Source organism: Tachysurus vachellii, chromosome 3, assembly GCF_030014155.1.
Source record: "Tachysurus vachellii isolate PV-2020 chromosome 3, HZAU_Pvac_v1, whole genome shotgun sequence".
NCBI lineage: Eukaryota > Metazoa > Chordata > Actinopteri > Siluriformes > Bagridae > Tachysurus > Tachysurus vachellii.
The window spans coordinates 27596793-27624251 of NC_083462.1; the positions used below are offsets into that span (position 1 = coordinate 27596793).

At 35.7% G+C, this 27459-nt stretch overlaps 1 protein-coding gene across 1 annotated transcript; it reads left to right on the top strand.

The window, feature by feature from the left end:
- On the top strand, window positions 1–27252 carry prkchb (protein kinase C, eta, b). Its single transcript, XM_060866563.1, has 14 exons — window positions 1–843; window positions 4994–5057; window positions 7638–7794; window positions 8877–8911; window positions 9081–9160; window positions 9239–9368; window positions 10567–10700; window positions 10790–10930; window positions 11745–11918; window positions 17844–17998; window positions 23133–23271; window positions 23359–23547; window positions 25813–25959; window positions 26156–27252. The coding sequence occupies exons 1-14, from the start codon at window positions 499–501 to the stop codon at window positions 26300–26302; spliced, it is 2037 nt and encodes a 678-aa protein (XP_060722546.1). The 5' UTR covers window positions 1–498; the 3' UTR covers window positions 26303–27252.
- The last annotated feature ends 207 nt before the right edge of the window (window positions 27253–27459 follow it).

The following is a 27459-nucleotide window of genomic DNA, read 5'->3' on the forward strand; positions in this document are numbered from 1 at the left end:
GTGTGTGTGTGTGTGTGTGTGTGTGTGTGTGTGTGTGTGTGTGTGTGTGTGTGTGTTAGTTACGCATTGTTGACGTGTTCGAGGAAAGATCCTGGTGATGATGAGAGGAATGCGATCAACGAGCCTGTTTGTGATTGCGGAACTTAAACACCCTGAAAAGGCGGACAAAAGAATTCACGTAGGAGCAGGAAACACGTATGAGACGGGATCTCCGGCACATTTTGAACATGGCACTTCACGTCACGATTTGAGTCAGTTCTCTTTCACTTTAGCCACGATCTGTTTACTTTGGAAACTTAATACTGCGGGAAGTAGAAGCGCTGTCCATTTCCTTCTTGTCAGTTCAGCCATGAGTGTGTTGTGTTTTCGCCTCTGCGTCTGCGTCTCTCCTCTCATACTTTCACCTTCGACTCATTCAGAAGGCGTGTGAACACCTGGAACAACAGGATCGCATCGCACTTTTGCACAAGTGCAGCTTTCTCTCCTCTTAATGAAAAGATGAGATTCACCGGCTACATTAGACTGCGCATCAGGGAGGCTGAGGACCTGAAACCTACCTCTTTCTCCACGCGCCACACTTTCCACAAGAAAACACAAGAGCTGTATCCTTACATCGTGATCAAAGTGGACAATTTTAAAGTGGACCAGACAGCCATCAAACCCAGGACGAACCATCCTTTCTTCGATGAAGATTTCTGCCATTATGTATGCGAGGGCAAAATGCTCGAACTGGCCGTTTTCCACGACACACCGATTGGATATGATGACTTCGTGGCGAACTGCACCATACAGCTGGAGAGTTTGCTAACATCATCCAGCACCAGACAGACGTTTGAGGGATGGGTGAGGAACAGTTCTTATATTTACATACAGACATTACATAATCACAGACAATTCATACTATATCATGAATGCACTTTAAATTTAGGTGCCCCTTGTATTTCAATATAACAGGCTATTAGATACATGATTAATTGAAGGAAACATGAGTTTTTATTAGGTGTATAAAGATACACATATACAAACACCCATAACTTCTGCTTTAGTGTGTTCAATTTAGGAATAGAAAATCATTCTGGTCATCATAAACCAATACAGTAACCGCTTAAAAATTTTTTTTTTAGTAGCGAGAGTCTGGAAATGTTGCTGTGTCTAGTATATTGATTTAAATATATATCATCAGATTCAAAAATTGCAAACAAAAAGTGCAGAATGTTCTGCTGGAGCCCATAAACAAATGTTTGAAAAAATGTTCTAACTTTTTGTCATGTAAGAAGGTGAATTGCATGAAGTACTTTTTGTCACTATCCATTTTCTATCTTGTAAAGAAAAGGAACATTTAACAAAGAAGGAAAAAAAATATACCGCAGAACTTTATTCACTTCTGAATGTGGGCTGAATGAATGACTACCCAGATCCTCTTGGTCAGGGACCAGTTAAGGAATCTAAAGCCTACAAAATACTTTATGTCATGATAGGAGCAATACACCTGAAACTTGTAAAACATCACGAAGAAATAGCTAGAAATACCGAACAAAATAGTGCATTAATGCCCTTCATGTACACATTTTAGGTCTTATAACAATCAGAGAAAGTATGATGAAGGACTATGTGTCCCCAAACCTGTTATACATTTTACCAAAAAAAGGTTCTTTTTTAATTTTTCAACTCATAACTTACACAAACAAAAGAGAAAAGGAAAACAACATTAAATTGAACCAATGGGGTTTAGGAAATGGATTGGGAAACACTAAAATACTATATATATATATATATATATATATATATATATATATATATATATATATATATGCCTTTTTATTGCTGACTACCACATTGAAAGTGCTTTCATAAAATAATAAAGTAGTAGTAGTAGTTGCCTTTATTGTCACTGGTCACAGGTAACCAGTGAAATTAGCCATCAACCTGCCCAACCATACATACAATATGACAAGGGGGGACAAGACAAAGTAAAAGTCAGTCAGACTTGGAGGCTTTGTGCCACTGTTTATAATAGATTTAAATGCAATTATCATTTGGTGTTTTTATGCTTAGAGTGCTAAATAACATATAAAACTTATTTATCTATAGCAATTCAAAAGACGGCTAGAAGGTAGACATAGCACATAAATAATTATCCCATTGGAATTGGAGTGGATTGACTTGCATAGATCTTTGAAGGGTCATCATTCACTTTGGCCACATGTTTATGACGCACAAAATAAATACACAAAATAAATAAATACAATCTAAATACCTCTGGGAAAATGCGTCATGTTTTAAAGGACACACATGCATATACACTTTTTGTGTTCCTAGCTTGATTAATATCCTCATATATTGACAGCACAGGATGTATTTAACACAGGAATCAAAAAAAGAAGTTGTATTTTTATGGCCTTAAATTATACAAAGCTCTACCATTGTTTCCTACAGACCTCTTTAACGGCTTCCTTTGTAAGGGTCTTCACTGCACTGTTCATGCATTAACTAGGCCTTGCACAAAACCACAGAGCTGCAACCCCACTATGCGTCATGGAAACTCTGCATTCTTCACCCACAGTGAGCTATCACGCTTGCTTTGGTCTGATTTTCTTGCGTTTGCAATACGTTCAAGAGTATTGTATAAGTTCATTTGTGAATCACAAATCACTTTCAACCATTTTCAGCAGTATTGTGTTATGACACTTGTCTTGTATTCCCGCAATTGTCTAATGCTTGAGTGTCCCATCTTAGCGTGCCTAGATTTCCAGTTGATCGGTTGACAAAAGAATCATTCAGTATTTTAAAAAAATTGATCTGATGTTATTAAAGAAATTTAGATAAGATTTAGATTTAAAGGAGTTCTCTCTCACATTATAGTAAAGCCATGAAAAGTTTGTTAGGGCTATCAGAGTCAAATTATCACTGGAATAAAGGTTAACACATTCTCACCCGTTTCCTGAATACCATAGATGTATGGTATAGAAAATGTACCACTGCTTAAAACATTTCTTTATGTTTAACCCAGTGTATGTAAAGAATATATTTTCATATGTATTTAGACAGTAACACAATTTTCATAATTTTGCCCCTTTACACCACCAAAGTGGATTCGAATTTAATTTCTGCTTCAGTTTCTGCTTCTGGATTTTTTTAAATGTGTATAGTATTTACCATTCAGGATTTGGGTGAATATCCATCTGTATTGTTAAGTGCTGTCATATTTTGCAGTTTTGCAGCATTTGACTGAATCTAAGCAGAATGTATAGCTCTATACATGTCAGTATTCATTCCACTGCTTCTATCAGCAGTCACATCATCAATAAACACCAGTCACACAGTTCCACTGACAGCCACACATGCTTGTGCCATAACTCTGCCTCTACCATGTTTCACAGCTGATGTGATATGTCTTCCTTTCCTTCTCCACACAGTTGTCTTTCCATCATTTTGTTATGAGTTACAAGCTACAGGTACATGTCTAAATATATTCTTATATAAGAGGCTAGTATGGGCTGAGCTGGCAGACAAAGGTGTCACACTTTCTTCATCAGCAATGTTATGCAGTTAAACTAGCCCTACTGGATTCCTTTTATCTCACAGAACCACATGTTTTTCTATCCAGAGTAACCTATAGGTGCAGCAGATGACAGGGCAAATTAACTACGATACTGGAACCAGTATAATTTGTGTTCAATATTTCAACCAACAGAATTAGATGTAGTAGAATGTGTATAATATTTATGAACATTATTGAATTGTGATCTCATTTTTTATTGTATATTTTGTTGAGTTACAATAGAAATACATTCAGCATACATTCTGGTTTTAGTAATTCAGTAATTTATTGTAGTTTTATGTTATATTTTATATTTGGGGATTGTGATGTGTTTTTTCTATTAGTTTGTTATACTTAATAAATCTTTTGAAAGGTTTCCACCATCATGGCAGTTTTTATATCAGCTTGTGTACGACTAGTTCAGCTAAAAAACAAAACAGTATATTTGAACTTAATTGGTTGTGTAAAAAAGTGGTTATGTCAGAGACAGATAAACTGACAAATAAAATCATTATCTAAGGTAACCAGCGTGAGTAATGTACATTATATGAAGTAAGTCATTAGGAATGAAGTATTTCCTGATAGCTCTCTCATTATGAAGGTCAACAAACCTTTCCTTTTCTTACGTTTACTGATCAAATTGATTACCAAATTGATACCAAATTGATTCCCTACAGTTATATAATATATAAAACAGACAAAGCTAAGCTAGAATGTGTATTATGAACTAAGGTCCTGTTTCCTTTTCCTGTAACTGTTAGAGTAATGTGTTCTCTATATGGTAAGCCTTGTAATTCTTGCGTGTGACAGACACACAACTGGTTTGTCTAGTTCTCACCCAACATTTCTGCTTGTGCAGAGTGTTAAAGAGACAGAGCGAAATGTCAGTGTGGTGTAGAGAGAGATGGAGACTTAAACACACAAGACCACACTTTCCTACATGTCTCAAAGCCACAGACTTACAGCAACCCTAAACAGCTTTTGTTTTTTTCTTTATGTTTTTTTACTCACTGCTTACCAAATGAATGCCCACTTCGTACCTTTAGAAAAGAAATGTACGCTTGTAAATTGCTTCTAGCTCTGACAAAATCTATGGCAACGAGCTAGTTTAGTGTGTTTAAAACCTATATTATTTGTATCTTGTACAGGATACAGAAACAATCCAGGAAACACTAGTCCAGTTTTAGCAGCATGTACGCACTCGCACAAGCACAAACACACAGACACACACACACATTCACACCTAGCATAGCGTCTGTCTGTCTGTATATTTTTGGACACTGGGGAGGAAACCAGAACCCAGAAGAAATCCAATCATACACAGATATGGAATTTAAAAAATGGCAGTTTTGACAAAATAAATAAATAAAACATGCACTGGAGACATTATCCTTTGTTCTTTACTGCTCATAAGAAATCATTATTTTGTGCTTTGTTTTAACCATTCATCAGGTTAACCTAGAACCCGAGGGCAAGGTCTACATCTCCATCTCTCTCACAGGATCCTTCACAGATGGTAAGTACCTGCCGCTACTCTGTATTTGTTCTGCTCAGTCTCAGGTTTAAAGAACTAAATCTCTCAGCTAAGTCACTGAATACAGAGAGGATATTACTGATGTGCACTTTCTTAATGTTTTTTTTACACAGTCACTCTGTGGTTACACTATTTAGAATGCAGGTTAAAGTGTGATATTCGCTGGTGTTGGATGACCTCATGATTTGTGACACGCTTGTAACATTTAAATTGCATTAAATTTACACATCTGAAATTGTTAAATTATATACACATTCGTTGTCTCACTCATTCTAGCAGGCTCATGTAATAACAGATTATAAATATTCCCTTACTTTTATGGTCTCCTTTTTTGTTCTTGGTTTCAACGCTAATATAACACTCTTTACATGTAAATAATTAGTTAAATCTTTTGCATAGACAGCATTTAAGGCTAATATAATGTACTAATATAATGTTAATCTTGGAAATCTACCAGCAGCTACTGTTTTGTTAGGAATATGTAAATTCATTTGTTTACTGTTATAGTGGCGGGTGTTATTACCAAAATAACCTCAGATGCAGTGCTACAAGTTTACTCGACTTGTTAAAATTGTTTGGATCAAAAAAAATTTAAATCCAAAAACAATTGGATTTTTTTAACAAAACTTTCAGATATTGCAAATTAACATTTCTATTTTGGAACCGTTGAATAAGGATGATTACCGTATGTATTTTAATTAGTATTTTTGTTCCTAGCAAGATAATATTCTTTGGGTAACAGGACATGAAAAATCCTGCACTAATACTGTAATTATTTGTGCATGATAATTCTGTACATGTTCATATTGTTTCTTATAGAGCATGTTTGATTTAGTTTAGTGCTACATGTAATTAATACATTAACTAACATTAACTAACAGTGTATAAGCATGTACTAACATCTTTAGGTGGTCTTTTTATTCATGCATGAATTCATAAGACACGTCAAATTTAAGATTAGTTATTCATTAGTGTTTCTGCCTTAACTCATCATTAGTTAATATTTAAGTAAGGATTAATTTACATAATAGTGCACGAGTGTTACCATTTTCTGTTTATTTTTCTTGAACCAGTTAAAATCCTTTAAAAGTTTTAAATTATTTATTTATTTAAAGACAGAGTCCAGTGTGCACACAGTCCAGTTAGGACTAATTCTTCATTTAATGTGACAATGCTCATACTAAATAAGTAACATACTAAATGAGTAAGTTACTGTTTTGTGTTTTTACTGTGTTGCTAAATGTCTGGTATTTGAAGATTTATATACAATATAATAGATAAATATATCTAAAATATATGTATTATTATACCTCAAATTATATACATATCTAGGTTCATTAAAAAATCCCTACTGCTTGGGGATACTTTGAGGAAACCCACTGAAACCACTTTTTTAAGCACTCAAGGTGAAGTTGCACAGATTTGGTCCTTTAATATATATCAGTGAACAAATTAAAGAATTTAACTTTCATGGATAAATACTTTCAGTTCTCTCTTCTGTCCACCCTAGTAGAGGAAAGCCATTTGCTTTCCCATACTGGTGTGAGAGAAGAATTTATTCTCACTTAGACATTTTTATTAAAGGTGAGTGCTTCACTGCAGGACCCAAAAATCTCCTTTTTATTTACAGGGTTCTTTTTTCTTTTCTTTTTTTACACTTTAGATTTGGCAGTTAGAAATAAATAACACATTCATCCAATCACTCTAGTCTCAAAAATATACATGCATGAACTTTTCATATAAAACTCTATGACTTGAGATGATCTGTATTTGAAATTTTTACAATTTGACCTGAGGCTTTGGCCCATATTTTCATTTCCTTTCTAACAGATGTGAACATTTTAAGCTCAGCTCTCATCTCACTATTTCAGCTTTTGGAAGCTTTGACACCGAAAGTGTTTAAATAACTTTTTTTATATAAATATATAGAAATAAAGTTCTATGATATTGGAAAACAATGATTCCAAACAATATGACATGCCTTTGATATTGATGGAGTGTTTGACGAGCCCTTTCTTGTAGGTCTTATGTGTAATTGCCCTGTAATTGCCTTGTATGCATTAGTACAAAAAGCAAACATGATGTGAAACACTGGCCCATGTCTGTACTTCATTTCAGGTCGATTTACCGCATGTAGCTTTTTTGTTCTTACGTCTTACTATTATTAAAAATAATATTAGTTCTTACAAATATCATTTGGACTGCTTATACCAGTTTAATATGTATCAGTTACAATGAAATCCTATATTTTCTACTTATGCCTGTATATTAGAGGTTTATGACATTTATTACCTTACATACTGTAATATTGCTTCCTCTTTCTGAGAAGAACTTCTCTATTCCATCACATCTGTGCATATACTGTAAGAACTGCCTGTATACTCAGGTCCTCTGGCAGTGATGTGTGTCTATTTGGGTTTTCTTTCTTTCCTTCTTTCTTTCTTTCTTTCTTTCTTTCTTTCTTTCTTTCTTTCTTTCTTTCTTTCTTTCTTTCTTTCTTTCTTTCTTTCTTTCTTTCTTTCTTTCTTTTTACCTCATGCTTATTTTGTGCCCAACAAACAGATGACGCAATTGTTAATGGATGGAGGTCTCATAAGCAGTTAAGCAGGAAAAGACAGAGGGCTCTTAAAAGGAAAGTGCATCAAGTCAATGGACACAAGTTCATGGCCACTTACCTACGACAGCCGACATTTTGCTGCCACTGCAAAAAATTTATATGGTGATGTTATTTAGACACACACCCGACCACACACACTCATACACACACAGTATTATATTATAAATACTATACTTTGGACCCTATGAGGTTCTTGAAGCATAACCAAGAGGTCTGTGTTTGTTTATTTGTTTGTTTGTTTGTTTGTTTGTTTGTTTCAGTTTTGTGATAATGATACAAATCACAACCCATCAATATCAAATCTATTATTTTAGTTGAGTTCTTATAGTTATAGCCTGTTTGGTTGGGCACTTGAATTAAATCTGTTGCATTCTAACACAAAAGACAGGCTGCAATTAATGCCAACGAAAATGCAATTACATTATCAATAAAACATGTCCTGTAGAAATAGCCATAGCCATCGGCAAATATTTGTGTACACGTTTAATTAATATGGCTGATATTTGAACAGTTTAATTAAAGCAAATAAAACCTGGGGGTATTACAAATCCATGCTGAACAATAATGAGAATCAGTAATAATAAAGTTTAGAAATCATAACACATAACATATCATATCATAATCATAACATAAAACATAAGCAATTGTTGTACTAACATTTATAACTAACCAATTATAATTTACCTATAAATATATATATATATATACACATATATGTATATTTATATATATATATATACATATATATATGTATATATACATATATATATGTATATATACATATATATGTATATATACATATATATATATATGTATGTATATATATATATATATATATATATATATATATATATATATATATATATATATATATATATATATATATATATATATACACACACATATATATACACACATATATATATATATATATTACCAATTATAATTTACCAAACCATGCTAAGATAAATAAATAAATAAATATAAATATATAAATATAAAAATATATAAAAACAATTGACAATTACAGTAAAAAACCTTTCTTATCTTATCCCTTCTATGTGCATCTGTGTTTTGATTGGTTATGTCAAACTCCACTAAGTCTTAGAATATACAGTGATTTGAATCTTTGATCTAATTTTATCTTGAAATATTCCTGAATGTTTATCCATTTCTCTCTCCAGGGGAGTATTTGGAAAGCAGGGTTATCAGTGTCAAGGTAAATATCTACAGAGTTGCTCAAATTGTGAAAATACTTTAAATACTCGCTAGCATTTATTGCTGAATATTTATAGTGTTGGCATAGACCTAATGCAGGAGCAGGCCTGAAAATCAAACCTTTACCACATGAATTTCAACTCTTATCATTTTCTGTTTTAATATGTCAGTATGCACCTGTGTGGTCCATAAGAAATGCCACCATCTGGTTGTTAGTGAGTGTCCAAAGATGAAGAAGACAGAAAAAGAGGTATGAGTCATTTTTGAGGCTTTCTTCTGAGTATACGCTTCATGGGTATATTTTACATAAGTCCTTTCTTTCTCATAGGGTCCGAGTCAAGGTTTTAGCATCAACGTACCTCATCGATTTCATGAGCACAATTATAAAGTGCCTACTTACTGTAATCACTGTGGATCGCTTCTATATGGTCTGTTGAAACAGGGTCTTCAATGCAAAGGTAATATCAATTCAATAAATGTATAAATTCTTTAAGAATTTATGTGAAAGGTTCTATATAGGGGCATACTGACATGTTCATAAACACTTTGTAAATATTATACAAACCAGCACTTTTGTTGTATTTTCCTTTTTACATTTATGGAATTTAGCAGACACCCTTATCCAGAGTGACATACAACTGAGCAACTGAGGGTTAAGGGCCTTGCTCAGGGGCCAAGCAGTGGCAGCTTGGTGGACCTGGGGTTCGAACCCATGACCTTCCGATCAGTATCAGTTGTTGTGGTTCAGCTAATCTGATTTGTTACTGTCATTTTTCATCCTTTCCAAGAATTCCAAGTTCATTATTAGATTATGTTACTAACCACACATTTATGAGACTGGATGGTCATGAGGCAGGAATACAAAAAAAAGGAAGCTAAACCTCCATGCACATACACATTAACACACTCAGTCATACCAAGGGCCAACATATATTAGCTAGTATTAGACAGTAAGTGACAGGAAACCTGAGCTTCTGTGAGAATGGTAGCTCAGTGGTTAAAAGGTCATGAGATCAAATCTGCCAAGCTGCCTCTTTGTGGATTTTTGGGAAGTCGTGGCCTAATGGTTAGAGAGTTTGACTCCTAACCCTAAGGTTGTGGGTTCGGGTCTCGGGCCAGCAATACCACGACTGAGGTTCCCTTGAGCAAGGCACCAAACCCCCCAACTGCTCCGTGGGTGCCGCAGCATAAATGGCTGCCCACTGCTCCAGGTGTGTGTTCATGGTGTGTGTGTTTTCACTGCTGTGTGTGTGCACTTTGGATGGGTTAAATGCAGAGAACAAATTCTGAGTATGGGTCACCGTACTTAGCTGTATGTCACGTCACTTTACTTAACATAAAGCCCTTTACCATCAATTGTCAGTTATATAAATGGAATTAAGTCAATCTGTATTGAGGAATGTACCCAATGCAGTATATGTTTTGTAACAGGGACCCTGGACCCCTGTGAACAACTCACTGCCCTGTGCACTAATGCTTCCTAACTAATTTTGCAGACATTGTTGAATTGTAGACAATTGTGGATTTTTACATTTTTGTTTAATTCTTAAGGAAGAATTTAAGTCTTTCTTACCGTCTCTTTAATAAGTCCTTCATATGTACGCACTAATATTTCACATATGTGTAAGTAAAACATTTGTCATTTCTGATGTTCAGGTTGTAAGATGAACGTGCACATTCGTTGTGAAAAAAATGTTGCTCCCAACTGTGGGGTGAACAGTGTGGAGCTGGCTAGCAAGTTGGCAGAGATGGGCTTGGAGCCAGGTAGACTTAGCAAGCGCCAGTCACAGGTATGACATTAACTGTGAACAGAAAAGCTTTCATTATACCATGAAACTAAATGAATTAAGTCCATGTGTGTCTATTTGCCCTTTCCAAGACAAGCTTGTCCACTGTGAGGACTCCAAATTCTAGTATTAGAAGTCTGGGGCAGTCTGAGGTGGCTAACAAGGATAGTATCAAGGTGGGGCTTGAGGATTTTACATTTCTACAGGTCCTGGGAAAAGGCAGCTTTGGCAAGGTGAGACACACTCAAATTACACACAGATAAGCAAAACACAGAATTTAAGATGCAGAAAGTAAACTGATGGTTTATCCTGCAAGCAAACACTAGTCCAAGAAGTCGTGTTCTTAGCTTTTCCAGACTTGATTTGAGTAAGACAGATGAAATCTGCCAGATATATAACACACATCAAGACACGTCAGGGAGAATTTTGAAGTATAGATATTACAACTGAAAGAATCTAAAATATCAGGGGACATGAGAGAGGTTTGAGGATATGAGAGAAGAGACGTAATGCATACTGCTGGTACATATTTACTATGAAAATACTTACTGTGTAAATACTATCCACATTTCTGATCTGGAACTGTTTCCCTCATAAAGTATTTATGTAATAATTGGAGTCGACAGACAGATATATAGGCCTGTAAGTGGTCATAAATCAAACACAGGGAATCAAAAATGATTTTATTCTTACGATTACTTTACTAAATTTACTAAGTCCAGTGATAGAAAAAACAAGCCATACTAGTAGTGTAAGATGTCAGGGATTTGGTTACTTACTGATTCCTGCAACTGTGTGAGTCAGACTGACTCAGATATGTTTACTGTAAGTTTAAGATGTCTCTCATGTTCACTACTATTTTAATGGTTGGGAGTTGATAAATGATGCTTTTCATTTGAGAGATCTCCCAATCATGATCTAAAAAACCTGTGCATCTGGGAGAGACCCATTGCAGAACACACTGTCTAGGATGCAAAGTGCCTGCTAAAAATCTTTGCTTCCATTAAAACACAGTGTACTTGAATATGTGTGTACACATCTGTGCAGGTGATGCTGGCTAGCATGAACGTTAATGAACAAGTCTATGCAGTGAAGGTGCTGAAGAAAGATGTCATACTCCAAGACGATGACGTAGAGTCCACTATGATCGAGAAGCGGGTGTTGGCTCTTGCACACAATCACCCATACCTCACACACCTGTACTACTGTTTTCAGACTACTGTAAGTGCCTAAACTCAGGTCCTATTTTATTTATTTACCTTTATTTTTCCAGCAAATCTCATTGAGATCAAAAATCTCTTTTACATGAGAGACCTGGCCAAGGTAGCAGCCATACATCAACACAACATAGTAAAAACATACATACATACAGTCATACAAATACAAGGACTTCTCAAGAAAAACAACTACATGTCTCCTTTACCACATTTTTTATGATGGTCTTAAATGTATTTATTGATATACACGTTTCTAATTTAAGATATTTTTGCAAGTTATTCCATGCCCCTGGTACATAGTATAAAAATGCAGTTTTTCCCAAATCTGTCCAAACCCTGGGTACATTAAAAAGCAACCACTTGGAAGAGCGTAGCTGATAACTAGCAGAATTGAAACAGAGGAGGGTACAGATGTAAGCTGGAAGTTTACCTAGCATGGTTTTATATTTATAAAAATATACCAATGCTGTTTTCTGCGAGTGGTCGGTGATGTCCAACGCACCAGATCATAAAGAATACAATGGTAAGGGACTTTGCATTTGTAATAAAGCGTAGAGATGAATGATACACTGAATCAAGGTTTCGTACGATGGAGAAGGCTGCGTGCATATATAATATGTCACCATAATCAATCACAGACAGAAAAGTAGCTTCCACAAGTTTTTTTTTGGCATTAAATGTAAAACTAGATTTATTTCTAAAATAAAAGCCAATCTTTATTTTGAGCTTCTTAACTAAATTAGCAATATGTACATTAAATAAAAGTTTGTCGTCTAACCATATACTGAGGTACTTGTACATGGGTACCCTTTCAATGGAATTACCATCAGACGTAAAAATGCTAAGATCATCAAGCAGCCGTTGGCAAGTTTTTGAAAAGACCATGTACTTAGTTTTATGAGGATTTAAGACCAATTTTAAATTGAGCAGAGCAGTTTGTAATGACTGAAATGCAGTCTGAAGCTCTTGCACAGTCTGTGCTATGGAAGGAGCATATGTATAAATGACAGTGTCATCAGCATAAAAGTGTGCTTTTGCTTGAACGTGATTATCTAAATCATTTATAAAACTAGAGAACAGAATAGGTCCCAAAATAGACCCCTGAGGGACCCATTTAGATATCCCAAGAAACTCGGATTTATGGCCCTCTGCATAGACACACTGAATTCTATCTACAAAATAGTTTCTAAACCATTTAACAGCATTAGGACTGGAACCCACCTCCCTAAGTTTGTTTAGCAACAATTCATGATCTACGGAATCAAACACCTTGGATAGATCTACAAATAAAGCAGCGCAATGTTATTTTCTATCCAAGGCACAAATAAGATCATTTATTACCACCATAGCAGCAGTAATAGTACTGTGGCCAGTTCTAAAACCAGATTGAAAATTGTTTAAAATATTATTATCAAGTAAGAACTGTTTGACCTGTAAATTTACCTGCGATTCAAAGATCTTAGCCAGGATTGAGAGTTTGGAAATTGGATGGTAATTGTTTAGCTCTGAGGAGTCCCCACCTTTAAATAAGGGGAGAACATAAGCAGGTTTCCAGATTTGGGGTATTGAATTGGACATAAGACTCAAATTAAAAATGTGAGTAATAGGCTCAGCAATAACATCTACTGCCGCCTTTAGGAGATAAGGATCCAGATTGTCAGGACCTGCAGGTTCCTGACCATTTTTTGTGGCCAATGCCTTTCAGAGCTTCACTAACTTGCGCAACTAAAATAGTTTTAAAATCAAACAAATCCAGATTGCTATCAGTTGCAGTGGTGGCAGAACATGGGACAGGTGCATTTACATTTGAACTGTCAAATGCAGACCCAGCACAGATAAAGTGTTTGTTTAACTGACTGATCATAGCAACTTTATCCCTCATTTCATCTGAGCCAACCAGAATGTGGTCAGGGAGGCTTGAAGCAACATGTGTACCTGACATAGATTTAATTACTTTCCAAAATTTGGAAGGATTATTTAAATTCTGTGTAACTGTCTTCAGATAAAACTCTGATTTGGAATTTCTTATCATCAAGGTGCACTTGTTCCTTAGGGTTGTAAACGTAGTCCAATCAGCAGAGGAGTTAGAAAATCTAGCTTGGGCCCACAATTTATTTCTTAAATGAATTAGCTCTGAGAGACTATCTGAGAACCAGCGATTTTCCCTACCACTGATCCTAAACTTTTCAATGGGAACATGTTTATTTGAGATAGACAGAAAAATTGAGTGAAAATATTCCCATGCCAATTCAACATCCGGAATCAAAGTTACTCTCTTAAGATCACTTTTATATAAATCACGCAGAAAAGCCTGCTCTTGAAAACCTTTAAAATATCTTTTAAAAATGAACCGGGGTTTTACTTTGGGAATTTTTGTATTCCTGACACAAGCAATTGCACAATAATCGCTAACATCATTGCAAAATATGCCAGTTGAAGTGTATTTGTGAGATGTATTTGTTATAATTAAATCAAGCAAAGTAGATTTATGTTGTGCTTTAGGATTTGGCCTTGTTGGAGCATTAATGAGTTGTACTAGGTTTAATGAATCACACAGTTCTTTAAACCACCACTATTACACAACCATTCTGCAGAGATTTCCCCTACACTTAAGTAGCACCAAAATGTGTGTATTTATGATATGGAGTGTTAAACTCCTTTTGAAATGCAATGACCCTGATTCACAGAGAGTTCAAAATTTAGAAACAATGTTATAGTTATTCTCTTGTTGTTTTTTCTCTTTCTGTATCTCCTCTATTAATAGAATTGTAGGGGGTGAATACAATAGTTAGTCTGTAAAAAGGTCTGAAATTCAACATAAAAATGGTGTTAGTTGTATCCACCTTTCAAATATTTGACTTTTTGGGCTTATGAGAAATACAGATGTAAATTTGAATAATAAAATTGAAATTATTGTTACCTGATGAGGAAGCTAGAGGTGATGGTGACAGAGGGAAAACCCCATCCACAGCAACCTATTTAGGCTATACGTGTAAGGCTTCAGCAGCGCACCAGGATGGGACAGGTCTGTAGAGCAGAAGGACTCAGCAAAACTAGTTTCCCATTGTTGACACAGTAATATTTTGACAGCAATATTTATTTAGCAAGATTCAATTCAATTATGCAAGCACATAATGCATGCATTTGGCAGTTATCCAGTGTTTGCATAAGGCTAGTTACAACAGTAACTATTACAACAGTAACTAGTAATCATTTTTGTCATATCTAAGCACTATCAGACTTAATTATGTGTGTGGTGTATCTGTTACATGTGTCAATGAGTTTATTGGGGGATTTTTTTCATTACAGTGAAGAACATTAACCTTCATATTTTCCCTGGGTCTTTTTGACCCTGCTGGAAGAATTTAATGTGTCATAACTTTGGTTTTCTTCCACATATTTGCCTGAAATTTACCAGGATTGTTCCAAATTATGAACTTTGCAAGCAAAATTAATTTTGTCTATTTTTGTTGAACTATGTGTTCAGAACAATATATACAATATATAACAATTTGCGTTTTGGAACAGCTTGGGTCATTTTGACCCGGCCACATTTAGTGGGGCAATAGGTCACACTTTTGCCCTTTTCAGCGCAATGAACATACATACAGACACAAAAATGCACACATAAAATGTCCACTAACACACGCACCCAAAACACACACTCAAACCCCACACACACATGCACACACAAACACACACAAATTGGGCATTGCATTTCATTAGGCCTCCAGAAAAGAAAAAAAGCCAAACATTTGTAAATATTTCATACTTTTGATATGCCTTCACCTAGCAGAGGGCAAAATATGATCTACCGAAATTATGCCACACACACACACACACACACACACACACAGTCAAACACTGTTCAAAGCATTGGGCATTGCAATTCAGTTGGCCTCCAGACAAAACAAAAGCTACACATTTGTAAACATTTCACACACACACACACACACACGCACACACATGCGCACGTGCGCGCACACACACACTCATACACACACATGCACACACATGCACACACACACAAACACACACACATATTGGGTAATGCATTTCATTAGGCCTCCAGAAAAAAAAAGCTACACATTTGTAAATATTTCTCACTTTTGATATACCTTTGCCTAGCAGAGGGCAAAATATGATCTACCGAAATGATGCTACACACACACACACTCACACAAAAGCACTGGGCATAGCAATTCATTAGGCCTCCAGAAAAAAACAAAAGCTACTCATTTTGTTAATATTTAACACTTGTTAGATGCATTTGTCCAGCTGGGGGCAAAATCTGATCTACCAACAAGCTTTACACACACACACACTAACACACAGAGACAGACACACACACACACACACACACACACAAGCATTGGGCATTGCAATTCATTGGGCCTCCAAAAAAACAAAAACAATCATTTGTAAATATTTCACACTTATATGCATTTGTCCAGCTGGGGACAATATCTTCTCTTCTCTTCTTCTTCTACCAACAATCTTTACACACACACACACACACACACACACACACACACACACACACACACACACACACACGTTGTGTTTTCATATTCAAATCATGTTTGTTTCCTCTCTCTTATTTATGAATTTAGTTGCATCAGTCAGCTTTGGCCTGGAGATATGCTGAGTAATGTTGACATTTATCAGTCAGTGGTTATCCAAAATAATATTTAATAATTTCTGCTTATTTTACTCAAAACATGGCAAAATTTCATAAGGTTTATCATTCATAAATTAAGTATAATAAAAAAACATAGGGAGGTAAACGAAGTTTTATTCACATGAAATTATGGCATGTTTTTGAGTGTGTGTGTGTGTGTGTGTGTGTGTGTGTGTGTGTGTGTGTGTGTGTGTGTGTAGCCTGTTGTTGGTTGATCAGATGACATCAGGTGGGCAAAATACATATGACAAGTGTAAAATAGATATTACACACAGAATGGTAATAATTGTAGAATTTTTGATTTATAAGCATTCAAGTCAATTTGGCCTGGAAAAAAACAGGTTTTATTATTTGCTGACATTAAAAATGGTCAAAATGCTTTCAAAACAATATCCTGCCCTTGAAATATACCAGCCTGTAATTGTGCATTAACTTTTGTGACTCTATAGTGAAAATAATTCAAAATTTCTGTTTTTTTTTTTTATACAAAAAAATTAGGCATTTTTGTATATAAATAAGGTTTATTATACCAAATATAATTTTTTTTTTTGCAAAATATATGTTAATATGTTGGAAACAAGTTAGACTAAAAAGGTGAAAAAAATGTCTATCATATATACTTCATTTTTTATAAGCAGTCAAAACAGACAAGGTCAAGTTGACTCAGCGCTCCTAATTTATATAGGAGGACAATAGGAGGGTTAAGACTCTTGTCAAGGGTAAATGTGGTAAATTGGGTTGTAAAAAAAAATAATTAAAGAACAATAAATAATTAAAAAAAGGTTTTTTTTCACACCCACAACATTTTTTTGTGTTTGTGCCGTTGTGTGTAACGCATAGTGAACGATGCACAACCACATTCGAACAGTAGAGGGCAGCACATCATATATTTTCAGTGAAAGCTAGCACAAAATTTCTGTCTTCTGGGGAAACATGTGACACAATCTGCATAACAGAGATAAACCTAGCATGCCTGTTCTAGACTCTGCCACAACTGAGGAAGTTAAAGGTCCTAGCCACCGACATAATGATTTGTAAATATTTCCAATCTGTCAACAAATTTTCAAACCACACTAAAGCAGCAGCAGAGAGAAGATTATCATTATAGTCTTTCAGTGTAATCCTAGTTTCTTTTGTTTTCTGACATTGTAAAAACTGAGAAATATCCTTGATTACATCTGTGGCTAGGTAAACATTATTCTAAAAAGGTTTGTTTTATGTTTCTGGGTTGATGTCTGTCTTTGATAGGACCGTTTGTTCTTTGTTATGGAGTTTGTGAATGGTGGCGACCTCATGTTTCACATTCAGAAGTCCCGGAGGTTCCAGGAGGCCCGAGCACAGTTCTATTCTGCTGAAATCACATCAGCTCTTATGTTCCTCCACTCCAAAGGTATCATATACAGGTATGTTAATTGGTTCTCTATTACTTTCAACTACTTTCTTTTTGTAAAATGTATTCAGTGTATAGAATGGACATCTTCAAATCTTCTACTCAAATCATTCATGACTGTGTACTACAGCAAATGTTCTCTACACAAACTGCATGTCATGAGGTTTTCACCTGCCTTCAACTTGTTTGTTTAAGAATGTTTTTGTTTGTACCGGTCTCTGCCGACACGCACTGGTCTTATAGATGCCCTGACTAATATTCCTGCCTGTAAACTACACACCTCTCTCACCTGTCCCACGTGACCTTGTGCAAGTGCTGACTTGCTACTGATTTAATCAATAAAACCACAACAGTCCAAACACAGGACACAGGACATTGTCTCTAGATTACTTCTGAAGGCCGATGCTGTTTGCCCCCTCTCTAGGAAGACCATGCACAGGAATGTCTTTGTAATTCATTAGCAGCCAGTCTAGTACACACTCGTTGGTAGGAAACCAGAGAATCCAGAGGAAACCCAATTGAGGGTAACCCTCACTCATGATAAAACCAAGGACTCTAGAGCTGTCAAGAAACAAGTGATAAAACACATATGATTAAATGTACCAAAGGGAAAAGCTTAAAGACTTTTTCATCACCCACTGTTATCATATGTGGTGTTTCTGTTTCTGGCTTTTCTGTGCTCATACAATTCCACATGCAATACATGTCAATTTCCTTTTTTTTATTTATTTATTTATTTATTTATTTATTTATTTATTTATTTATTTATTTAATATGTATAAAATGTTACAAATTCTGTATATACTAATGTTCCAAAGAAAAGCTGGTATTTCTATAAATATGTGCAGACACAGGACAGTGTTCTCACTGCCCCTCTTAGCTAGAGTTATTATTAACTACAACAAGTGGTTTGATTGGAACGTTATTAAATACTAGTCTAAATAATCGGGATAATTGATGGGTAAAGTAAATATACGGATTTTCCGTAACGTATCCTTGTAGCAAATGTGTGTTCCAACAAATGTTTTCAGTAGATGACAGTGAATCAGCCATGACATTGGTCGATTCTTTGTTCAGCAAAGTATTAGTGTAAATGAACAGCCTGCTTCAGATCACACAAACCACAGCATTTCAACCAAACACTGCATTTAAAACTGTTTTCTGATCTTTTGGATCATGTTGCATGACTAGACTCTTTTAGCTGTAGATAACATACCTGTTTCGTGATGTACGTGATACAGCAGGGCTTGAGCTTGTCTGTGTTCTGTTTGTTTGGGTTGTTTTTTTTTTTTTTAATAATGTCTCTAGGCACATTCTGCCTACATATCTCATCTGTCTACAGTGACATACAGGTGTTTTTAGTAAACATGATGTCTGTTCTAATTTGTGGCTTCAACTACGTCAACCTGCTATGTACTTCACTCAAGTTCTGGCTTGTTTTTTATGCTAGGCTCATGATTAATCCAAAGGAAATGTGTAGCCCGATAGCTGATAGGTGTAGTGAATTACTACTCTTAGTTTATCACCAAGTTGTTAGCTGCTTATTTTTCATTATCTTTCACTCATTGGTGATTGGTTGTGCATAAAATGATGCCAGGTATTGGCTAGGCTAGTGCTTGTACAAAAGACCACACCGAGCATGATGTTTTTATATAAAACAGTTGATTAAACTGTCACTTTCTACATATGATGGTAGTTTGTCAAATTTGGGTTACCTCTCCTACTGCCCTTATTTTTATAGACTTAGTATATCTATTGTTCAACAAAGATTCAATGCTTTTGTTGGTTTTTATGTTGCTTGGTAAACAGGTTTGTTTGTTTCCCCTGTCAGCATTTATTCTTAGTAGTATTCCATCAGCCCTCAGTTACAGGAACAATACATACATTTCCTTTGACTGTGTGTGTATTTCACAGCTCACAGCTCACAGCTCCGCACCAGTGCACAGACAGGAAATAAGTCACTTCACAGTGCTATTGCATCATAGGCTCAAGTCTGAATTTGCTGTTTGTTTTTAATGAAATTTGGGGATTTTTTTGTTTTGTTTTTCAGTTTACAAGGCATTGTTTCTTTATTTTATAATTATATTTTTCAGATTAATCACTGCGTTTATGCTTGTTAAATATGACTGTCTGTTTCATTATTCCATCTTGCTGACTAATGATATTGGATTAGGATTGGACACACTTTAATCCATTGGTAGCTTGCCTCTAATCTAATCTCAGGAAAAAGGACTAGGAGTTCTTGGCCTGTTATTATCCTTGTCCTTTCAAGACCTGATTGTCATTTGGCGACAGAACAGAATGCAACTAAAGAAGTGTTTGAAAATATATTTTTAAAAAGTTAATATATGGATGATCATGAACATGTTTTGTTTTATGTTCTCCTCTAAATAATGACTTGAAATAAAAGGTTATACACAGGTAATCACTGTATTAATAAAATTGGAGTGCTTGGAGAGGTTTATATTAGTGCAGTGATTTTACACCAGTATAATAAATGCGTAGATATCTGATGAATAACTGAAAAAAATGATCTGGTCTTTTTAATGTAACTGTCTCTTTCTAACTCCCACTGGTTTGTGGTTAATGCTTGGAATAGTTACTATGCCACACAGTACTGCAATGCCAGAAATCCACCACTGTAGACGTGAGAAACTACATGATTTTGGCAAGCCTGAAGTTTTGTAGCCTTCCATATTTTTTCCATCTGTAGAGCTGAGCCCTTCTAAGCCTGAATTTAGACACCTTCACTCAGAAACTCGTCTGGGATATTCAATTCAATTCAAGTTTATTTGTATAGCACTTTTTCCAATGGACATTGTCTCAAAGCAGCTTTACAGAACATAAACATAGAGCAGAAGGTAAACATAAGGAGAAGTATAAAGAATTAATATAATAAAAAATCAAGATATATATAGTTCACAGTATGTATGTATGTATGTACGTATGTATATGTATTTAGGTGACTCAGGCAGCAGTGGCAAGGAAAAACTCCCTTAGATTGGTAAAGGAAGAAACCTTGAGAGGAACCAGACTCAAAGGGGAACCCATCCTCATATGGGTTAGATGGTGTGATTACAAATATACAGTCAGACAAATGTTGTATTGGTGTAGGGATCACATGGAGTTCAGATCTCCTCTTAGTATCACAGAGTCCAACTGGAGCTGGTAGATCTGTAGATGTCTCGGGATGTCTCATCTCAGTGGAGGTCCGACATCTTCATCGCACGGAAGACGATCGGAGCTGGTACAATGTCTGGATGCCTCGGGATGGGTAGAAAGAAAGAAGCAGTGGAGAGGGATTAACATATCTGCTGTTCATAAAAATGTGCAAGTCTAATGTAATAGTGCACAAGATTATGGGATGTGTTATGTGTACGCCTGACTAAACAGATGAGTTTTTAATCTGCTTTTGAACTGGGAAAGTGTGTCTGAGCTCCGAACACTATCAGGAAGACTATTCCAGAGTTTGGGAGCTAAATAAGAAAACGCTCTACCACCTTTAGTGGACTTAGATATTCTGGGAACTACCAGAATTCCTGAGTTTTGTGATCTCAGAGAGCGTGAAGGATTGTAACGTGTTAAGAGACTAATTAGATATTTGGGAGCTAAACCTTTAAGAGCCTTGTACGTAAGTAGCAGCAGTTTGTAATCAATTCTAAACTTAACAGGTAGCCAGTGTAGAGATGATAAAATTGGGGTTATATGATCATACTTTCTGGTCCTAGTGAGAACTCTGGCAGCTGCATTTTGGACTAACTTTAGCCTATTTATTAAAGATGCAGGACAACCACCTAGTAATGCATTACACTAGTCCAGTCTAGAGGTCATGAAAGCGTGAACTAGCTTCTCAGCATCAGATACATACAGGATGTTTCTCAGCTTGGCAATATTTCTAAGGTAAAAGAAGGCTGTTTTTGTAGTATGGGCGATGTGATTTTCAAAAGACAGGTTGCTGTCTAATATAACGCCCAGGTCTTTCACTGTCGAGCTACTAGTAACAGTACATCCCTCTAAATGGAAGTTAAATTGTGAGAGTTTCTGTGTACTGGTTTTTGGACCTATAAGTAGTATTTCTGTCTTATCAGAGTTTAACAACAGAAAATTGCAGCTCATCCAGTCTTTTATCTCTCTAAGGCATTGAGTTAATTTGGACACTTTAGCTATTTCATCTGGTTTTGATGAGATATATAACTGTGTGTCGTCAGCATAGCAGTGGAAACTAATCCCATGTCTTCTAACAATGTTCCTTAATGGAAGCATGTATATCGAGAAAAGCAGAGGTCCTAGAACTGATCCTTGAGTGACCCCATGATTAACTGGTAATAAACTGGAGGATACACCATTTAATTCTACAAAATGGTATCGATCAGACAGGTAGGATCTAAACCAACTGAAAGCCTGTCGATGAATACCTGTGTAATTTTGTAAGCGATCTAGGAGTCAAGTGTCAGTCAAGTGTCCTTCTTTATTCTGGATTGTAAAATTATGTAGATACAGCTGCTGCAAAATCATTCTGTTGGAATTCATAATATTTTTGAGCCTTTATTTCTTTGTTTGGAATCCCAGCGGTTATTCTGCTCATTAGGAATAGATAGTTAGAGATATTATAGTAACTTAATTTCAAACTTTAAAATGTATTTCTTTTTTATTCTGTTTCTATATTTCTGTAAATCTGCTTTGAGACTATGCGAATTGATTAAAGAGCTATACAAATAAACTAAATTAAATTGTATTCTGTAATATGATCTATATTTTGTGTTTATGTGAATTTCTTAACATTGACCATCCACAACACAGTACCTCTTGAGTTAAGGGCCTTGCTCAAGGCCCCAAAAGCACAACTTATTCATCCAGCTGATCAGCAACCAGTAACCAAAACCATTGAGCCACCACTTCTAACATAAGATAAGGATGTTTAATCAGCAAAGATCACTTACTTGTGTATATCAAGGCTGAAAGTGTTATAGCTCTCTGTATAATAACACATACAGTGTTTGGGTCAAGAAATTATTTGATTTTTATTCTATAAACCAACAGACACTGAAGCTAATCCTTATTATTACTTACTTTTAAGTACTTTATTGTAAATATTGTCATATATATATACAGGGTTTTTTACCATATGTATGTATATATTTGTGTAGAGACCTGAAACTGGACAACATACTACTGGACAAAGATGGCCACTGTAAACTGGCAGACTTTGGAATGTGCAAGGAAGGGATGCGTGAAGGAGCCCTGACTGCCACCTTCTGTGGGACACCAGACTACATTGCTCCCGAAGTAAATATTTTCACAGTGCAATAATGTCATGTGTAACATACACGTAGCATGTAATGGATGTGCAATTTTGCATGCTTCTACTTTTAGATCATCCTAGAGGAACCATACGGTGTGTCTGTGGACTGGTGGGCTATGGGAGTACTGCTGTATGAGATGCTGTGTGGACATGCACCATTTGAAGCAGAGACAGAGGACGAGTTGTTTGAGTGCATCCTCAGGGATGATGTGATCTATTCATCTTGGCTTAGCAATGAGGCAGAAGACATCCTTAAAGGGGTAAGCTAAGCTTTTACCTTAAAGGTCGGGTCAGAGAGTTTAAAACTATGTCAGAACCTTTTTATAATGTTTGGAAAAAGTTGACTATAAATGAGAGGGAATAATAATAATAATAATAATAATAATATTATTATTATTATTATTATTATTATTATTATAGCAACCAACATACAGTCAAGAAATGCAGGTGTACTGGCCAGAAGGCTTATGAGAATCTGTTCTGGGGTGTGGAGGTGTGATGTCATCTCTCAAGACAAGCTTTTCTTTATACTTTAACTTTTGTATCACCTGTGAGTAAATATGAGTCATTCAATTATTTTTTTAGTGTTTCCTTAAAGAAACAGCAAATTTCCAGTAATCCATGCTGACGCTTTGCTGACTGGTCTTTTGAAATACAAACAACACAATGCACAATTCTTACAAGTTTCCTCTTTACATTTGTAGTTAATGCAGTTAAGGTCTGTTCGCTCAATCACACCTGAATCAAGCTCATGTTTCCAAATGTGTAAACCGTCCTATACTCTGGTCCACTACACTGCTGTTTGAGAGTGTCACAAAATGGGTCTATTCTGATAAATAAATGTATGTTTTCATTACATTTCCAGTGTGATACAAGCATTATAACTAGAGATATTAAATGTATGTCTACTCAGATTAGTATTGTATAGTGTCTCACCTGTTGGCTGCTTTATAATAAAGCATTGATTGAATGAACAAATGTGAACCTTAAATTAAAACATCACTGGATGAAGCTTGTAGTACAAAGCTTAGGAGTATGTTCAATGTTCAATGGGGTCCAAAATCTCACTAGTAAAATGCTTCTATTTTCATTGCTTACTATTTAAATACAAAAATTTGCGTTGCAAATTGCTATCGAAATCACCTTTTTTTAGTATTCAGCAGGTGTCTGTCCCCTTTTTTGTTTCAATGACAGTGTGCACTCGAGCTGCTTTGTGCTAAAGTTTATGTTCTCTTTCATATCTAATAAAAATAGTGATCAGTAGAAGAGATTAGACACACCTGAACATGTGCTTCCATAGCAGAGCTTAGATATGAGGAAAATCTGACCTTTTATGTAAAGAAGTGAACAGGGTCATTATAGCACATTTGCTTACTTTTAAATAGGAAGCCGGAAAAATCTCTGATTTTCTCTGATTTAAATATCTGATTTTCAGTCTAGTTTTAAAGCCATCTGCATGTATCTTTTTATAGTTCAGAGACCATTGAGCAGCAGTTGCAGAAAATTGATTTACATAACCTCTTACATAAGCTCAGCAGCACAAGGTTGTGTATATTAGCACCGATACTGAAGCCTGAAGCATCAGCTGGGATGTGAATGGCGAAAAAAGCTGTTTTATCTCATCCTCCTATATGACCCCATGACTTTGGACGGGACAATGAAGAGCATTATTTTGTCCAAAGTCTTTGGCAGATTTCTCTACTCTTAAAGGTTGGAAAAGTCTAGACAAAGTCAAAGTCAAAGACTTTTCCAGTTTAATATTTGTTTTAACAGATCCATGCTATACCGTGATATTGACCCGGTTAACACGCATTCAAGGGGAAAAGCCACACACTAGTTAAAGTAATTGTTTTAAACCAGTTAATAGATTAGTTGGTTATTTAATCCCATTCCACATCAGTAAGGGTTAAAAGGCTGTGCCTGCATGGATTATCCCCTGTGGCATGTGAATCTTTCTTTATGGAAAGAAGATAAGAGAAACATAGACTGTGAGGTTCAATGCACACAAAGTAATATAGTATCCCTACTGTGTTACATAATGTAATATAATATGTTTCCTTTTCTGTTTTTTTAGCCTTGTTTATATTCCTGTGCAGTCCTGTTGGCCTGAAATTGTATTTATTGCTGCTTAACCTAGAATTGTTTGTTACTTACAGAGCTTGTATTGTAGCTTGAAGTGCATACAGTATAATACTGTAATTACTTGTTGTAGGTGGAATTGTAGGCTTTATCTTTAATCCTATGCAAAAGAGATTGCACAAGGGTTCCTCTTTGATTTACAGCCGAGAATGAGACCACCTCTTATTTTCCTTCTGTGTGTAATAAAATGTCTTGTTCCTAGCTCTCTGGGTCAGCACAAAGGTTAAGAGTTTGACCTCCGGTAAGTGCTGACCTCTGAAAAATAGGTCATGCCTTTTATCTGTGGATTTAGTATTCAGAAGAACACTGAGCTTCCAAACATGAACTGAAGTCAGACTAGATTGTAGAATTTAGTATTAAGAACATACCATTTTGATCTCCTCCAGTTCCTGACCAAAGACCCTTCAAGACGACTGGGCTGTATAGAGAGGGATGGGGGGGAGAAGGCAATCACTTCTCACCCCTTCTTCAGAGACTTGGACTGGGAGAGGCTGAGGAACCGTGAACTGGATTCTCCCTTCAAACCACGAATAGTAAGCCAAGCCAGCCAGTCACACCTCCTTCCCACAACTTTCATCACCAGCAATACCATTTTAATTTACAGATCTAGGCCATAGCCACTTTATTTAACTCAAATTGTGACACTGATATGCTATTTGCAGCTAACATGACTGAAATAGTTCACTGCTTTATTTATAACCCCTGCCCTGTTTGCAATGTGCTGTGCAGAAATCTTCAGTGGACGTGAACAATTTTGATCCTGACTTCACCCAGGAAGAGCCCACACTCACCCCCATAGAGGAAGCACTGATCCCCCTGAACCAAGATGACTTTAAAGACTTCTCATACACAGCTCCTGAGTGTCTGCATGTTTAACCCACAAATGTGTTTGGTGCTTATTTACTCTTAGGGTCATACATGAACAATCTTGCTAAAACATTTAGTCTTACAAACATTGAAAATGTCTACTGAAATCTGACAGAGTGAATCTGTGCACAGTTTGATTCACTGCTGTCCAAACACACCAGAACACATATAAAACCATATTTTAGTTTTAATCCTGGAATCATCTTGGAGTGCACATTTAATACTGTGATTTTCAATCCTATTTCTTTAACAGCACAATTTTGTGTTTCCTCTACTTTAACATGCATGATTACTTTTATTAATTAAAAATATCTTAATTGCCCAAATCAGTTTTGTAACACTTTGGAAAAACTTAAAATAATTTTCAGTGGAAAGTTCCCAAGAGTAGGATTAAGTTTAGCATTTTTCTTGTTGGAACAAGCCTGAAGCAACTCTTAGAGGACAAGTCAAAGAGTTTATTATCACGGTATGTTTTCACTTCTATAAAACACATCATTAATCCAGGACGGTTGCTTGGAAACAGACTAAGCACAAAGACAGTGCTCTCTGCGATTCATTGTAATGGCTTTGAATTGTTTTCATGCGTATGTTGCATTTTTTTTTTTTACAGCTGGCAACATGCAGCATGAGTCTGGGTTGGAGGTAGATTGAACTCATATGTAATGTATTTTAAAAACTGGCATCTTGCTTCTACATGTTCATAAATGTCTTAGTACACTGCATACATATAAAGTGAATTGTGCACTCACTGTAAAGACAAGAATGGGTATACTTCCTTATTTTGGTTATGAGGATAGCACTGTATATGTTAACTGGTGAAAGTACAGTACTTCCGGAAGAATGCTTGTTATAAACTGACTGAAAAGCTTGGATATTTTCTATACACTGATATTACGAGACTCATCAAGTGATCCAAGTTGTAAACAGACCAAATAATGTAATAAATGTTGTCTTTTTTTTTTTAAACCTACATTCTGGGCTTTATTGGCTGACCATTGCAGAATGCACCATTCATTGGGCACAAGTTGTGGGGACCCACACAATTGCACACACTCACACATTATGCATAATTTAGAGATGCAAATCAGCCTACAGTGTGTGTTAGGAATGGGAGAGAAGCAATGTAAAAATGTAACAATGAAAAAGCATAAGAAGAAGCTTTCTTT

What these genes read in the sequence shown, in the direction of transcription:
- prkchb (XM_060866563.1), top strand. Translation starts at nt 499, where the DNA reads ATGAGATTCACCGGCTACATTAGACTGCGCATCAGGGAGGCTGAGGAC. An exon ending in TGAAGAAGACAGAAAAAGAG is followed by an intron (nt 9,161 to 9,238) that starts GTATGAGTCATT and finishes TCTTTCTCATAG; the next exon opens with GGTCCGAGTCAAGGTTTTAG. An exon ending in ACAGGGTCTTCAATGCAAAG is followed by an intron (nt 9,369 to 10,566) that starts GTAATATCAATT and finishes TCTGATGTTCAG; the next exon opens with GTTGTAAGATGAACGTGCAC.